The sequence below is a fragment of the Simochromis diagramma genome, unplaced genomic scaffold (assembly GCF_900408965.1).
Source record: "Simochromis diagramma unplaced genomic scaffold, fSimDia1.1 OVJJ01000205.1, whole genome shotgun sequence".
Lineage (NCBI taxonomy): Eukaryota > Metazoa > Chordata > Actinopteri > Cichliformes > Cichlidae > Simochromis > Simochromis diagramma.
In genome coordinates, this window is record NW_024386782.1 from 11,230,172 (window position 1) to 11,245,984 (window position 15,813).

The window sequence follows — 15,813 nt, forward strand, 5'->3', positions numbered from 1 at the left end:
AGAGGCGGTCTGAACTTTCTGTTGTGTTTATTCCCAGTCAAAACGCCTCTTCTCATCTCACTCTCGCTGGTCCTTGCAGCGGATGTTTCTCACTTTGGTTTTTTACTGGCATGAGGACAGGAGATAAGATGGAATCTCAAGTTGGGGATTAAGCTACTTGGCTAGAACTAAATGAACTTCATGAAAATAATTTTGGGCTCTGAATTTGGGTGAGTAGCGAATACTTGTTGTGCATAGTGGAACTAGTCTTTTAAAAATCCTTAATCAGTTGCATGTTCCCATTTTTTAAATGTCATAACTGTATGTTCTGTATCTTCTACCTTATCTCTCACTTTCATACAAAGTGCCCTTTGCCTAACGGGTGTTTTTGCTGTTTCATTCTTTTGTTTTAATCCACAGGTGGCAGCACTGAGGCCAGCAAGCAGCTGTGAAGTGGACTTGAGAGATGAAATCCTCGGTTACTCCTGGGACTTTGTTTGCTCTTTGGTACGTCTCACTCCAATATTTTTAATAACACCAATATTTTTGCTGAAATCAATATGAGGCACATGTTAGCTTTTTGGTAAGAGTATTCAGATAATAATGCTAATTTTTATGACTGAATCAAAAAAATAGTCCTTAACCCTTGCTATCTTTAGATTCCACTCAGACCTCTTTGACTGAACGTAAGCAATGACACTCACATTAATAACTCTGTAAATGTGTTTACCTGAAGACAGGCACACTTCTGGCCTGTTTATTCAAATATGCAAACATCTGTATGCTTGTATACTAGAAGTAAAAAGAAGATCTGCTCTGAGGCAGGCACAGAGGCACATACTTTCACTTTCAAATACTAAGTGGACACCAAGGTGATAACAGTGAGTGGGAAAGATTTGCTCAGAACATATCAGACTCATAGATCAAACTCCATACAAGGGTCTCTCTCTTGGTCATTTACAGTTGTGTAATAGCATCCAGTAGGTGCTCAAAAAGAAAAGCGCTAACCTTTTAACACTCTTGTTTTAACAGGTGGATGCTTTCCCTCATCTTCTTTGTGCAGCAGCTCAAGGCAGTAAGAATTATTTTATAGACATTTATATTCATACTTAACATAACTATTATACATAGCATATCTACTCCAAGTTCTAGTACTATATTGCGAATAAATTATACATTGAGTAATGAATAGTAATGAATTTTAATTTAAGAAAATCACATTTCATTAATTTTTGTTGCCACATTTTTAAACATGTTAATTTTACTTTAAAAATATTAGCATTAGCTTTAGATAGCTATCCATTGCAGAGCTTAGTCCAACTACAGTGGCTCAGGTTTGAATGAATTCTTTCATGTAATTTGCTAAACACACTTGAATTACATTTTCCTTAATGCAGCCGGTGCTACTGCTACTGTTAGAGCAGCCAGGACTGTAGTTTTATGTTCAGTTTATCAGTGTAACATAAGCATAGCCCCGACTCTGCTGTTCAGTGAACTTAACATGTTATTGCTTATCACAATCTGTATGTCGCTATGCATACAAACATACCAAACAGATAGACTCTTAAGTTAAGTATTTGCAGGGGAATCTCACTGCACCTGGAAGACTGTTCAGCTCCTTATCTGTTGATGTTGTTTATCCCTGGTACTTTATGTTAAGCCGCATACTATGGGCTTTTGCACACAAATACTTCAAAATGCTAAACTGGACGTGACAAATGTATTGGTTGAGTTCCTGTTTTGCCTATTTTTTGTCTATACACAGTATGTTTATAGTAGCTACTTAGAGAATACATCATAATAAAATAGAGAAAATGCAAATGATAAAAAATATATATATATTTAAACAAATTTAAAATAAACAAATAAACTGATCAACTTCCAAGTATCACAATATTTTTTCTGAACCAGGCAGCCAAGCTGAGCATTGTGCTTTCCTATACTTTTAACTCACTGACCAAAGTCAAAGCCTTTTATTTTAATTAATAATTTATTTATCTTTTTTAGTCATGGCTCAACTATTGTAGCAAGCAGAACAGGGCAGGTGGTTTTGTTGCCAAAAAAGTGTGCGAGTGGTAAAAAGACCATGTTGTTATCCAATAGTTTGTGTTTAATACTAAAAATTACTAATAATAACTTTCACATTTGACATTCTCAAATGTCTCACTTTGTGTTTTCTTGCACAAAGAATTTAACTTTAATATTCACAGAGTTTTAATACTTAGCATTATTCACATATGACACCATTGGCAAGCAAACAGTTATAGCTGTGGTCAGAAGTTTACATATACTCATCATGGACATACATGGATGTCCATTTAATGATTTCTTTCACATTGCGCAAAGTGGATGGAACAATGAAACAAGAGGACTACTACTTGAAATGAATTTGAACACAAATAGGTCGTCCAACAAGAAAATGATCCTAGACATATCGAAAGCTAACAAAAAGCTTCTAGAACCAGCTCTTTATCCTCTTGATGATATTTGAGTGTGCGTACGTGTTTGCCAAACCACTCTACACGTGTTTTGAAGACTTGGAGAAGGTATTCAACAATGCTCCTTGAGTAGCGCCCACTGTGGGGGGTGCTGCAGGAGTATTAGCTGTCTGGCTTGTTGCTATAGGCCGTTCAATCCCTGTACAACTGCAACAGGAGCATGGTTCACATTGCTGACAACGTTAGACTTATTTCTGGTGGGTGTTGGACTCTGCCAAGGCTGCCCTTTGTCACGGATTCTGTTCATAATTTTACTGGACAGAAATTCTAAGAGTAGACAGGTGATGGAAAACTTTAACTTTGGTGGTGTTTGTTGGCTGGAGGTGGTAGGGGCGGGAATAGCTCAGTAGGTAGCGTGGTTACCCTGTGATCAGAAGGTTGGGGGTTCGAATTCACTCAACGGGTACCTGAGGGTCCCTTTTGCACTAGAGCAGTTTGCACCTAAGTGTAACGTGGTGAGAATGACAGTTACCACCTCCACTTCAGAGGCTGGATGGAGCCTTAATGCTCAGTCTGTGCCAGGAAACCAGCCATTTTAAATGGACTCCACCAATTCTTCCATGAAGAGTGGTGAAATATTTGGACAGAATTATGGTAGAAACTTGTTGATGGCTATGAAAAGCTGTAGCAATAGAAAAATTCCAGCATTTTCTATTCCCACAAAGTGCATTTGGTTATTACACTGAACCCCACTGTCCTATTAAAAATATGACTGTTGCACTTCATTTTCTGAAAGTTGGGGCGCATCCCATGAAGTTTAGATCTAAAGCGGACAGGTTTATCAACAGATGTGCAGAAGGGTCTCACTAATTTTCACCAGTGTAAATATTTAGTGGCCTTAGAGAAAACATTACTAATGTTTTCAACACAGATATTTCTGCGGTGCAAAACTCCCAGAAGACACACACACACACACGCATGCACACATGCACACCCACACACACACACACACACACACACACACACACCCACACACACACACTGATGTATGAACTCAGTACAGGTTTTCAGTAGAATGTCAAGACAAAATAATTCTTATCAAGGTCAGGTTTATTTAGCCATCCAACACACTGATATGTGTAAAGCTTTCTAATCTGCACTGTTCAGTCTCTATAGGAAACTATATTTTTTCTCAAGACTGAGAATCAGCAAATATAATCAGCCTGCTGTTCTCTTCTAATGCTTACGAGCACCTGTGTTTTGTTTGTTTTACTTTTCTTTTTTCAGGGAAACACTGAGGCCCCGTGTCAAGGTAGAGACTGCTCTGTATGTCAGTGTCTTCCTGCCAAAGGTGCACGGGTATGGACTGTTTCTCTTCACAACGTTATGAAATGGAACAGAAACTTAACTTGGTTTTTAAACTGAAAGGGTTTTTGTCTTCATTAGTCTGTCAGGACTGCTATGCAGGATGCTTTACTGTTGGGGTGGATTTAGCAAATCATTAGTTTCTCTAATAATAATAATAATAATAATAATAATAATAATGATGATGATGATGATGATGATGATGATTATTATATCTCTAGAACAGGCAAAAAAGAAAACAATTGAGTGAAACTTAATTAAGTCGCACAGAGATCTGCATTGTTGTTATTCTAAATACAAGCCATGAATATCTTCACTGGAAAAAGTGTTATTTTAACAGTGTTTTTGCTTTGTAGGGCGCTCCTGGTAGACTAGGCCAGGAAGGTCCACGGGGACTAATGGGACTGCAGGGACATGAAGGGCTTCCTGGAGAGAAAGGCAGGAAGGGAGCAGCTGGATCACATGGCCCAGAGGGGCCTAAAGGGAGTCAAGTTAGTGTTCATTTCCATGTTGGTGTGAATATATATATATATATATATATGAAATCAAACCAACTGCTAATTCTATATTTACTGCTCAAAAATATTCACCTTGAAAGTGGTTACTGAGATACATTCAGTGGTCATTTTATTAGGTACTTTTGTCCTACTGTTCTAATTAGCCAATCACATGGCAGCAAGTCATTGCATTTAAGCATGTAAATATTTTTGAGCATGGCATGATCACTGATGTCAGATGGACTGGTCTGAGTGTTTCAGAAGCTGTTGATATTCTGGGTTTTTCCTGCATAACCATCTTTAGGGTTTACAAAGAAAAATCAAAAAAGGAGAAAAAAAATGCCTTCTTGGTGTCAAAGGTCAAAGGAGTGTGGTCAGACTGTTTGAAGCCACTGATTACAACCAAGAAGAACATTTCTGAATGCATATTTAAAATCCACAGCAACAGAAGACCACACCAGATGCCACTTGTGTCAGCTAAGAACAGGAAACAGGCTCCAATTCACGCAGGTTCACATGGAGAGAAGACTGGAAAAAAATAATGTTGCCTGGTCTGATAATTCTCGATTTCTGTTGCAATATTTGGACAGTAGGAGCAGAATTTGGTGTAAACAACATGAAAACTTGGATCCATCCTGTCTTGTCTCAACTTTCTAGTTTCCTGGTGGTGTAATGGTGTGTGTGATATTTTCCTGGCCTTTTTGTACCAACTGACCATTGTTAATACACCATAGCCTATCTGAATATTGCTGTTGAGCACTTTCATCCCTTTAAGAACACAGTTTACCCCGATGGCTGCTTCCAACAGGGTAAAACAATACATCACAAAACTCAAATCATTGAACACTGGTTTCTTAATCATGACTATAAGCTCACTGTGCACAAATGGTCTCTACAGTCACTGGATTTCAATCGAGTAGAGCACCTTTAGGATGTAGTAGAACTGGAGATTACATTGTGGATGTGCAGCCAACAAATCTGCAGCACATGTGTGATGCTATCATGTCAATATGGACCAAAATGTCTTTGGTATGTTTCCAGCACCTTATTGAATCTATACCATGAAGAACTGAGGTAGTTCTGAAGGCAAACAGGCCAGAAAAGACTGTCATCAACCCTTTGAACACTGGGTTCAAAATAATGCCAAAAATGTTAAATGATGAATTTCCTCTTTATTTTTTGAGACTAAGGATGAATGAATAGCTATTGCAATAAATGTCTTTATATTACAGGGAAAGACTGGTGCTCCTGGTTTTCCTGGTAGAAGTGGTTTACCAGTAAGTAAACTACTGTTTTTTATAGATTTAATTCCAAATGTCAAAAAATAAACATCTCATACTGACAGCAATAACTAATTTCATGTGAGTAGGCAAGTGTCTTTTTACCCTCAGGGTACCCTGGCTTCCTCTTTTGGTACAGAAGAAATGCTTGTTAGGTCAACTTGTGATTCTAAATTGGCTGTAAGGGTGAATATGAGCTATGTAGCTGGCCTCTCTCCCGATAACAGCTGGAATAGGCTCCAGCTCTCCTCGACACTGAATTGAATTGGCAGCTGAGAAAATGGATAGATGGACTTCTCTTATGTGCTGATCATTTATTTTTCTACAGTGTCAAAGAAGTAATCAATATCAGGCAGTCTGTCAGTGAAAATATGGTGTCCGCAGTTGTGTAACTGCCCAATTCTTACAGTTAAAATATTGGAGGCTCATGTGTTATGCCCTCTAGTGGACAAATATAATACACACTGCTGGTGCCAGTGTGGTTCTCTTCACTACAACTTGAAGCTGTATCTTCAGTATGCTGGTTTACTTAGTCATCCACCACTATATAATTATAGTTATAGTGGCCTTTAGGTATCACTGCTGTAAAGGATATGTACATATCATTTTAAATTAACGAGGAAGACAACAACTGTCATTTCCAACACTCTGTGTTTGTACGTGACCACAACTGTGCTGTTTTTCTCAGGGTCACCCCGGAGCAGGCGGTGAGCCTGGGTTGCCAGGATTAGATGGTTGTAACGGGACACAAGGTAGGCCGGGAATCCCCGGTTTGCCTGGTTTGGATGGCCTCCATGGCTCACCGGTAAGTAGAATACTCATGTTTTAAATTGTTCATTCAATGGCGAGACCTTCAGATGTTCCACCATCTTCTTTGAAGACATTTGATTAGTGGTTTAAAAAAAGAGTTACATTACTCATAGTGGACATGTTTTAGGTATCTCTGCACTCAACTACCTTTCAGTACAATACAAGTGGTAGTATGATACTTAAACAGAAGGAGGGGGGGGAGGCAGTAAAGATTTGGTGGGTGTGCATTTAGATGAAAGACTAGAGTTTTGTTTTACTTTGAAAATATATTTAAACTACAGATAAGAGCGCTTAGTTGCTCTAAATAGCAAAAGCAATCTGCCCATACTGTTCAAATAATGCACTTATAGACCATCTTACCATTGAAGGCACACTGATGTTCAAAATAATGAGTATTTAGAGTATGTATATTTAGGCTATATGATGACATGATCACCCAGTAGTTGTTGCCTGGACAATATCTCTCAATGACACATACGCATAATTTGTTGCTGCTTCTTCTTTTCTTCTTGCTTCTTTTTAAACTGCCTAAAAGACCATTTGTGGCAGTTTCCTTTGTAAAAATGGTGACCATTGTAACAATATTAAATATATCATGAGTTTTAACTGTGTTTCTGTCAGGGATTACCTGGGCCTAAAGGAGATAAAGGAGAAGCTTCATATTTAGATGCACTTCCGGGAGTTCCTGTAAGTTCTCCTACAGTTAACACCCCTCTTTGTATGCATTCCAGAATCATTTGTAATATATATGTACCCTGTCTGTAAAAATGCTATCCTCTTTTTCTGTCTTTTCTATTTTAATTTGCAGGGTGAGCGTGGGCGAGATGGACAGCCTGGCCCTCCTGTATGTTTTTTTAAATTTGAACAATTGAACAATTCTCTGCGAAACACTTTCAAAAATTAAAGCAGGCAATAAATATCTTAAAACTTTCTCTCCGTATTGTGCTCTTCATACCAACTGCTACCCGAACACTGCATTTTTAACATGACTGCATGGTTTCCTAAAACAGGGAAGACAAGGATTTATTGGTCCTAAAGGTTACAGTGGTCCCCCTGGCCCTCCTGGCCCTCAGGTAATAAATGCATAAAAATAGATAAATATTTATGCATCTTTTATTTCAGTATCATATATCATTGAGTGTCACTTTTGCATCTGTGTGCATTTAGGGTTTAGAGGGAGCTGCAGGTGTGAGAGGACAAACAGTGAGTCATAAGCTTCACAGTATTTGACAGTGCTTGCTGAAAATTATTATACGGAGATACACATATGCAAAGCCAACACTTACTACACTTTTGGTTATTGGGCAGGGTGATCCTGGAAGATCACTGACAGGTGACGCAGGTGATGAGGTAAGAAACCTTTTTGGTAATCATGAATTATCTATCATTAACCACGTTTTTTGGAATGTGAATTTGGTTTCACTAGCCACCAGTGTTGGTCAAGTTACTTGGAAAAAGTAATCGGTAACTAATTACTGATTATTTCCCGAAAAATGTAATCCCATTACTTTACTGATTATCCATCCATTCGCTTCCCCTTATCCTTTCCAGGGTCACGGGGGGCGCTGGAGCCTATCCCAGCTGTCACAGGGCAAGAGGCGGGGTACACCCTGGACAGGTCGCCAGTCTGTCGCAGGGCTAACACATAGAGACACAGACAACCATTCGCACTCACATTCACTCACAGATTCACACCTATGGGGAATTTAGATTGACCAATTAACCTATCCCCCCTAACTGCATATTTTTGGACTGTGAGAGGAAGCCGGAGTACCCGGGGAGAACCCACGCAAACACGGGGAGAACATGCAAACTCCACACAGAAAGACCCTGGCCTGCTGGTGGAATTGAACTCAGGACCTTCTTGCTGTGTGGCAACAGTGCTAACCACCTTTACTGATTACTTATTTTGAAAAGTAATTAGTAACTTAGTTACTTTTAAAAACATGATTTATCTCCTAAATAGGTGATAAAGCGATAGATCTTTCAGCCCAATTCTACTTTTTCTGCATAATCCATCATATAAAATGTAATCAAATGAAAAAGTCTCTTTTTAAAACTTGTTTTATTAGTTTTAATCTTTTAACTTTATGCATCAAGCAAACATTAAATTATATGCAACATTCTCTGACTGGAAGAAATTTGTTTAACATTTAAACCTATTTTCTGCATATTCCAGCATATAAAATAAAATATTTTTTTGTGTTTACGCTCACTCTTTCATGTAAAACACAGCAGAAAATAAATAAAATCAAAGACTCAGGGGTCCGGTTGCTCTATTTTCACCTGTATAGCAGGAGTGGGGCAGGCGGAGGTTTGCCCTGGTGCAGGTGTGCTGCAGCGGTCAGTGGAAGGATACCGCAGTTTCTCTGTGAATTTCACATTCCAGCGGCAGCGTATTTGGTGCTTGCTTGGACGTTTAGGGGTTTTTTCGATGTAAAAAGAAGTTTTCTTCCCACACAGTGAACAGACACACCCAGACACGATTGCTGCCAGACCTGCTGAATAAAGAAATTACTTAAACCTGCCTGATGAAGTGAAGTAGGCTAAAAGGTAAAAAAAAAAAACCCCAAGAAATTCAAGAACAACTAAGAAACAAAGTCAAACTCAGCAATCATATGACCCTCTATGAGCAAGCACTTTGGCGACAGTGGGAAGTACAAACTCCCTTTTAACGGGAAGAAACCTCCGGCAAAACCAGGCTCAGGGAGGGGCGACCATCTGCTGCAACCCGTTGGGGTGAGAGAAGGAAGACAGGATAAAAGACATGCTGTGGAAGAGAGACAGAGATTAACCTGTACAGTGGTGAACCTTCCCAGGAGTGGACAGGGTACCACAATTACTCCATGAGTGAATCAATGACTCATCCAGGAGATCACAAACAACTGCAGAACAGCATCTAAAGACCTGCAGGCTTCACTTGCTGAGACATGGCCAAAAATGGTGGTGATGGTGTGATGGTCTGGGTCTTCTTTGCTGCTTATGAACCTTTGTTTACTTCCCGTAACTGATGTAACCACGAATTCTACCAGATAATCCTGAAGGAGAATGTCCAGCCATAGTTTGTGCCCTGAAGGTCAAGCATGATCAGGTTATGCAACAGGACAATTAAATACAGCAAAACACCACTATGAATGGTTCAATAAAAAAAAACAACATGTAGGGCTTTTGGCATGACTTTAAAGAATCCATTCATGCTCAAAAACCCTCCAATGTTGCTGAATCAAATCAATTTGGCAAATGAGAATGGGCCAAAATTTCTCCACATTGATGTGAAAGACTCATTACCAGTTATTGTGAACACTTGGTTGTATTTCTTCCTGCCAAGGCTGGCACGGTCAGGTATTTGGCAATATATATTTTTTTTACTTTTCTCCTTTTATAAATGATGCGAAAAACTAAGAAATCAGGAAAAGGGAAAATGCTTTTTCATGATGCTGTATATTTTGATGTATATGGACAGTCAAATACCTCAAAAATGTCATGTTACAGGGCGAACAGGGCCCGCCTGGCCCACCAGGACCAGAAGAAGTTGTAGAATATCCTCCACAATTTCTTTCACCAAAAGGAGGCAAGGTGAAGCCTTTTTTTTTTCTTAAAGCATTTGATTTTTAACTTCTTCATATATTTTTATGCAGATGCAACAATATTAATCCATGTTTTTGATCATTTCATGTCTCCCCATCCATACAGCTTTTTAATTTAATTTACAAGTTGCAGTTCAAACTCTACTCTTCCATCTGGATTTTTGTTTTATAATTTCATCTTTTTTTTTGGTCTTTCTCCCAGGGTGACAAAGGTTTTCCTGGCCCATGTGGACTAAAGGGCTTAAAGGTGGGTTTTGATATGCCTGTGTACCTAGAAGTCATGTCTCAGAGGAAAAACAAATAACTCAATTATTGTTTTTTCCTATCCAGGGTGGTAGTGGCGACTACTACCCTCACGAATTGAAGGGAGAGCAAGGAGTCCTCGGATTTGTCGGATTTCGGGTAAATGATTTAAATGACACTGGACAATACGCTTAGACAAAGACAAGTGAATATACATAAAAACGTTTTCAGCTCATTCTTTCCATCTGTAGGGTCCTCCAGGATTACCTGGCAGGGAGGGACTAGCAGGACCTGAGGTGCAGCTTACATATGATGTTATTATGTCTTACTATACTTTGGCATTCTTTCATATTAAATACATTAATACATTTTCAGGGTTCTCGAGGACAGAGGGGACTTCCAGGCATCAGTGGAAGAACTGGACTAAAGGTGACTTTTGTTTATACATCAGTGAAATCGGTATTACAATTTTAAGAAAAACAGAATGCCACTGGGAGGAAAAGTTAAAAGGCTTGGTTTGATATAGATATAGACACTGTTGTTGCTTCTTCAGGAGACACGTGGTTAGCATATTTGCTATACATTTAGAGAAGGACTGTAAATGAATTACTGACATCTGGTGGTTACTTAGTGGAAAGGGTTGCTAACTGTAAAACTCCAATGAAATTCCTTGGTCCGTCTTCTCACCTGTAGAAAAAATGCACATCGGTGCCATTTCTTTTCCTAACCATTCTTTCCATCTTACACAGGGTTACCCAGGAGATCCAGGTCTCCCTGGTGATACAGTCCTTCTTAATGGAAGTCATGTGAGAGGTGAGACCACAGCTCCATCTGTACTCTTATTACTACATTTTTCCCCCGTTTTTGTTTACATGTAAAATGTAACAATATATTAGTTTCATAAATAAAAAAAATTCTGTCACTCTGCTGGGTGGAGCACTCAAGTTTTGTGAATGTGATAACTCAACAACAAAGTGATGTAGGAATTTTTTAGTTGATAGCATAGGTGCATCTGCTAGGAGGGTGAGGGGTAGCACAGGCAGCTAACAATATTTTGATAGTTTGCAACAGCTGCTATTCTGCTATTCTTTTATTTATCACTGTCAAAATACAGATTTAAATAAAGTGGTTCACTGGAGCTGTACAGTGTGATATTTACACTTACACACTGGGGGAATACTGGTGGTTGTGAAAGGGCTTCTTTCAGCTTGTTTTCAGCTTGAATTATGTCAGTCACAACTACACTACACTGCGATTATATATTTACTAAAATAATAAAATAACACAGCAATATATGTAGAGTATCACTTTAAATAAACGCCTTTAAGTCACTGTTTTGCTTGTAGATTTATGGTTCAAATACAAATAGGTCCATAAATCCAACACCGGAGGCACTGACTTTAAAACAGATGGTTAAGATGGAATTAAAGTTCATACTTTTATTCAAGGGATTTGACAAATAAATTAGCATTAACCATTTTCATATATATAGTTCTCCATCTTCAGATGCTCAAAGGTAATTGGACAAGTTAATGATATTTTAAATACTTGAGCCTTTCTGAAAAGGAAATGACTTGGAATGAACTCCAAGTCTGTTTTCTGCGTCCTTGATCACAAAGTAATCAGTAAACAGGCCTCACCTGGCCATGAAACTGCATGTCTCCAATTACTTCTGAGCCCCTGAACATGTCTAAATGAAAATCTGCATTTTCCTCACATCTGGACTTAAAATCCAACATGGTGGTGGTTAGTTTGTAGTCTGATTTAACTTAGTGTAGTCCGATTCACCTTAATATATAGTAAAACAATAATTACTTTATGTTTCAGGTGCTAAAGGTGACCGTGGATTTCCAGGACAACCTGGACTCCAGGGGGACACTGGGTCCATGGGCATTCCTGGGCCCTCTGGCCCGCCAGGGTTAGCAGGTCAGACTTTAGACTTTGCTTCCTTTCTTTAATGGCGAAGCCTTGTGTATTTTGATTTAGTACTTGTGCCGTATATATCACTCATAATAATTATGATAATTCTTGCAACCTGACAGTTGTTAAAATACTCTGTTGCTGTGGAAATTACTGTCAGTAATCAAAGATTCTCTCTGCTACTGATGGTCTGTGTTTTCACAGTTGGAAAACTGATCCTATATCATTTTAAATTTTACATTTTCATCTCACACCCTTATAGAGGGCCAGGGTTTGCCTGGTCCACGAGGGCCCCCTGGTCCTAAAGGCTACAAAGGAGAGCCGGGAAAGTATGATTACTATTCCATTACAGTACCCAAGGGAGCTAAAGGACTCCCGGGACCTAAAGGGGCCACAGGCCCTCCAGGCCCCCCAGGTATGCTCTCTCTGCTCTTCGTATATAATACACAGGACAAGACTTTCATATGTGCAGAAGTTAATCTCACTGATGTATTTATTTTATTACTTGGATTGTCATCACTTTTTATATGTGATCACTTTAATGATGACTTAACTTCTGGTTTGTATGTCTCTGTACGTGCCGGATTGGATTGGATTAGGCTGTGGAGGTAATTTTTTTAAATTATATTTTATCTAAAAAATTAAAACCTTTTTTAAATTTAATATAATTTTTAATTTATGAATAACTTATTTTCAACTAATCTCAAAGACTACTACTGTGAGCGCGGTGACCCTGGGGACCCTGGTGATCCTGGACCCAGTGGATCTACTGGAAACAAAGGGCTCAAGGGAATTAAAGGTGAACTGTGGCTGTTTGTTTGCATTAATCATATAAGCCAAGACTCTGTTCTTCTTTGTGAATACTGATGTTGAATTCACAAGCAACATGTGGTGGAAGACGAGCGTCAGTGATTCATTTCTCAATATAAACATCTGTGTGAGTCTCTATAAGCAGGTCTGGGGACTAAATTTAAATTCAACCAAATTTTGTTATTTTTGTCTTCTATAGGTTGTCCAGGGATTTGTGAATGTATCTCTGGCAGTGGGAGCCCAGGGTCTCATGGTCCACCTGGTTATCCAGGCCCGCCAGGATTACCTGGAACTCAAGGACCAAGAGGGGACCCAGGTCTGAAAGGAGATGAGGGTTCTCAAGGACCACAAGTAAGAACAGTGGGACTAAAACTGTGCAAATAAATGTCTTTTGTGTTATTTTTGTTATTCCCACAATTATGTGTGCTTGCAGGGCTTTCAAGGATTTTCTGGTTTAAAGGGACAAAAAGGAGAAAAGGGTGATGCTTTTGCAGTAGGTGTAAAAGGTGAGCGCCTCTCAAAAATTTAAATTGGTTCAGTTACGATGGCAACCACTGCACATTGGATTAGGCAAAGACTGTGTAATAGTACTATACCTTTAAATTAGATACAGACTGTATTTGTTTTTCTGGAGTGTTTAAAGCCAAATCTCTATTGGTTGCTTTTGTTACTTGAAGGTGCCAAGGGTGACATAGGTGACCCAGGATATGGTGGTCCTCATGGAAGAGCAGGTGGGCCAGGACAGGATGGACGAGATGGCATTGTGGGAGAACCCGGGCCACCAGTGAGTCTATATATTAAAGTCCAGTATTGTGCATCATGTGACAAATCTTTTAAAGGTCTCTGCTCAAAGACACTGCATATGTAAAAATGATCCACTTTGATACTCTTTTCTACACTTTTGATCATGTTGTGTTTTTTCAGGGTGATGGTTATACAGGATTACCTGGTCCTAAAGGTTACCCAGGTCTTCCTGGACCTAAAGGATTTCCTGGACAAGCAGGTCCCCCGGGTGATGGTTTACAAGGCCCCAAGGGAGAACAAGGACCTAAAGGAAATCAGGGACATACTGGCATACCAGGAATTCCTGGACGACCAGGACCTCCAGGTCAGGTTTCTCACGATTTGTCATTAAGAAAAGTGTCATGGGATTTAAAAACAAACAAACAAACCACAAAAAGCTGTATTTGAATACAGGAGAAACACAGAGATGCTGTCCTGAAGGTGAGATTGGTACCCCTGGTCCAAAGGGTGAGCCAGGTTCACCAGGTAAGTCTTGCAGGTGCTAATTATTTATTTAAAAATGTTCACATGTTTCATCTGGAATACTAAATTTAATCAGAAATCTAGATTTAAAAAAAATGGCATTAATAAATTGTTTAGTGCTTTCTATTTATAAAGCTTGTTACTTCATTATTTTCAAAGTTACACAGAATGGACCCTACAGTTACTACTACAAGTGATTTGTTTTGTTTTATTTTTTTGGCCTCTTATAGGGATTCCAGGTCAGCCAGGGAGCAATGGCCCTCCCGGAGAGCCAGGATATCCAGGCACTAAAGGCATGAAGGGAGATGATGGTGGAGCTCAGGGGACTGGACCACCAGGTAATGGCTGTAAAAACAGAGCATTTGTTGAAGCTTGTGGACCATCAGTTATTCATATAGTAGGGAATATTCCTTATATCTATTAATTCTAAAAAAGAAAAAAAAAAAAAAAAAAGAGTTGTTTTTTAATGCTTATAAATCTTTCTTAATTATAAAAGGACCTCCAGGTTTAATTGGTGAACCAGGTGAACCAGGTTCCAGGGGAATTAGTCTAGAAGGCCTTCCTGGCCTTCCTGGTTTTCCTGGACCACCAGGTAGGAAAGGGCCTCCAGGAGATGTCCTCCCAACCAGGCCAGGTACAACTGGCATACCTGGCCCTCCTGGGAGTATAGGCTATAAAGGACTCCGTGGAATTCCTGGAAACCCAGGAATACCAGGTAAGATTAACTTATCTGAACTCAAACAAATCTCTAACAAATGGGATTCATGGCCTGTATTACAATAATATTCAAAAGAACAGAACAAAAACAATGTGCTTTGCATTAGTTCTGTACATTTAGATTAGTTGACTGTTGGTCTTTTGCAATTACAGGCCCACAAGGCCAACCTGGACAACCAGGCTATAAAGGAGAGCCAGGGGTCGATGGTGACCCCGGAGTCCCTGGACCAATAGGCCCACCGTGCTCACAGTGCGAACTCATCGGCCTACCCGGACCCCCAGGACCTCCAGGAAATCCTGGAGTGAGGGGAATACCAGGTGAGCAAACTGCAGCTATACCCCAAATCATGGATAGTCACGTCTTTTTATTCATATCTACCTTATCTTCGACAGCTTTACAAATACAAGTACAATTTAAAACTTTACATTTGTTTACACTGAGTACTTCAATTTTCATATCAACATGAATATCCCACACTATTGTCACGATAAATAGTATATTTGTTTTGTTTTTGAGCATATAAACAGTTTGCAAAAACGTATTTAGTAAAAGTAGAAAAGTAAAGCAAAATACAGGACAATGCAAAATTGCTTCGCATCTGTTTAGTTTCACTAGAAAAGAAGTTGGATGAAGTACAAATCCCATTTCTGCTCCATATGTTAATAATGATTATTTATCTAGTTTCCTTATTGATATAAATTTCAATAACAACAAAAAATATAAATACAAAATATATTCTCTGTGTGATATAAAACTGATCATATATTTTATATCGACACGTCAAAGACAAATAGCTGCAGTTTGTGGACTGTAATATATAAATAAACATGGAGTAACACTAATTTTAATACTTGTTTCATCTTTTAATTTTTAATGTTCATAAGTTGCTAATCTATGAAA

The 15,813-nt window shown here is 39.0% G+C and overlaps 1 protein-coding gene across 1 annotated transcript in view; it reads left to right on the forward strand.

Moving 5' to 3' along the window:
• The window catches only part of LOC120727497 (collagen alpha-4(IV) chain-like), a 25,381-nt gene continuing 9,568 nt past the window's right edge, over nucleotides 1–15,813 (forward strand). Inside the window, exons 1-30 of the mRNA XM_040021789.1 lie at nucleotides 1–209; nucleotides 400–486; nucleotides 1,012–1,054; nucleotides 3,705–3,776; nucleotides 4,139–4,273; nucleotides 5,512–5,556; nucleotides 6,248–6,364; nucleotides 6,991–7,056; nucleotides 7,178–7,213; nucleotides 7,380–7,442; nucleotides 7,537–7,572; nucleotides 7,678–7,719; nucleotides 9,862–9,945; nucleotides 10,159–10,203; nucleotides 10,287–10,358; nucleotides 10,451–10,495; nucleotides 10,575–10,628; nucleotides 10,949–11,012; nucleotides 12,027–12,125; nucleotides 12,382–12,534; nucleotides 12,719–12,727; nucleotides 12,829–12,918; nucleotides 13,129–13,280; nucleotides 13,363–13,435; nucleotides 13,607–13,713; nucleotides 13,854–14,037; nucleotides 14,127–14,198; nucleotides 14,426–14,533; nucleotides 14,692–14,910; nucleotides 15,066–15,230. Of these exons, the coding sequence (XP_039877723.1) occupies nucleotides 446–486; nucleotides 1,012–1,054; nucleotides 3,705–3,776; nucleotides 4,139–4,273; nucleotides 5,512–5,556; nucleotides 6,248–6,364; nucleotides 6,991–7,056; nucleotides 7,178–7,213; nucleotides 7,380–7,442; nucleotides 7,537–7,572; nucleotides 7,678–7,719; nucleotides 9,862–9,945; nucleotides 10,159–10,203; nucleotides 10,287–10,358; nucleotides 10,451–10,495; nucleotides 10,575–10,628; nucleotides 10,949–11,012; nucleotides 12,027–12,125; nucleotides 12,382–12,534; nucleotides 12,719–12,727; nucleotides 12,829–12,918; nucleotides 13,129–13,280; nucleotides 13,363–13,435; nucleotides 13,607–13,713; nucleotides 13,854–14,037; nucleotides 14,127–14,198; nucleotides 14,426–14,533; nucleotides 14,692–14,910; nucleotides 15,066–15,230 (2,491 nt within the window). The 5' untranslated portion in view covers nucleotides 1–209; nucleotides 400–445. The remainder of the gene's footprint in view (nucleotides 210–399; nucleotides 487–1,011; nucleotides 1,055–3,704; nucleotides 3,777–4,138; nucleotides 4,274–5,511; nucleotides 5,557–6,247; nucleotides 6,365–6,990; nucleotides 7,057–7,177; nucleotides 7,214–7,379; nucleotides 7,443–7,536; nucleotides 7,573–7,677; nucleotides 7,720–9,861; nucleotides 9,946–10,158; nucleotides 10,204–10,286; nucleotides 10,359–10,450; nucleotides 10,496–10,574; nucleotides 10,629–10,948; nucleotides 11,013–12,026; nucleotides 12,126–12,381; nucleotides 12,535–12,718; nucleotides 12,728–12,828; nucleotides 12,919–13,128; nucleotides 13,281–13,362; nucleotides 13,436–13,606; nucleotides 13,714–13,853; nucleotides 14,038–14,126; nucleotides 14,199–14,425; nucleotides 14,534–14,691; nucleotides 14,911–15,065; nucleotides 15,231–15,813) is intronic.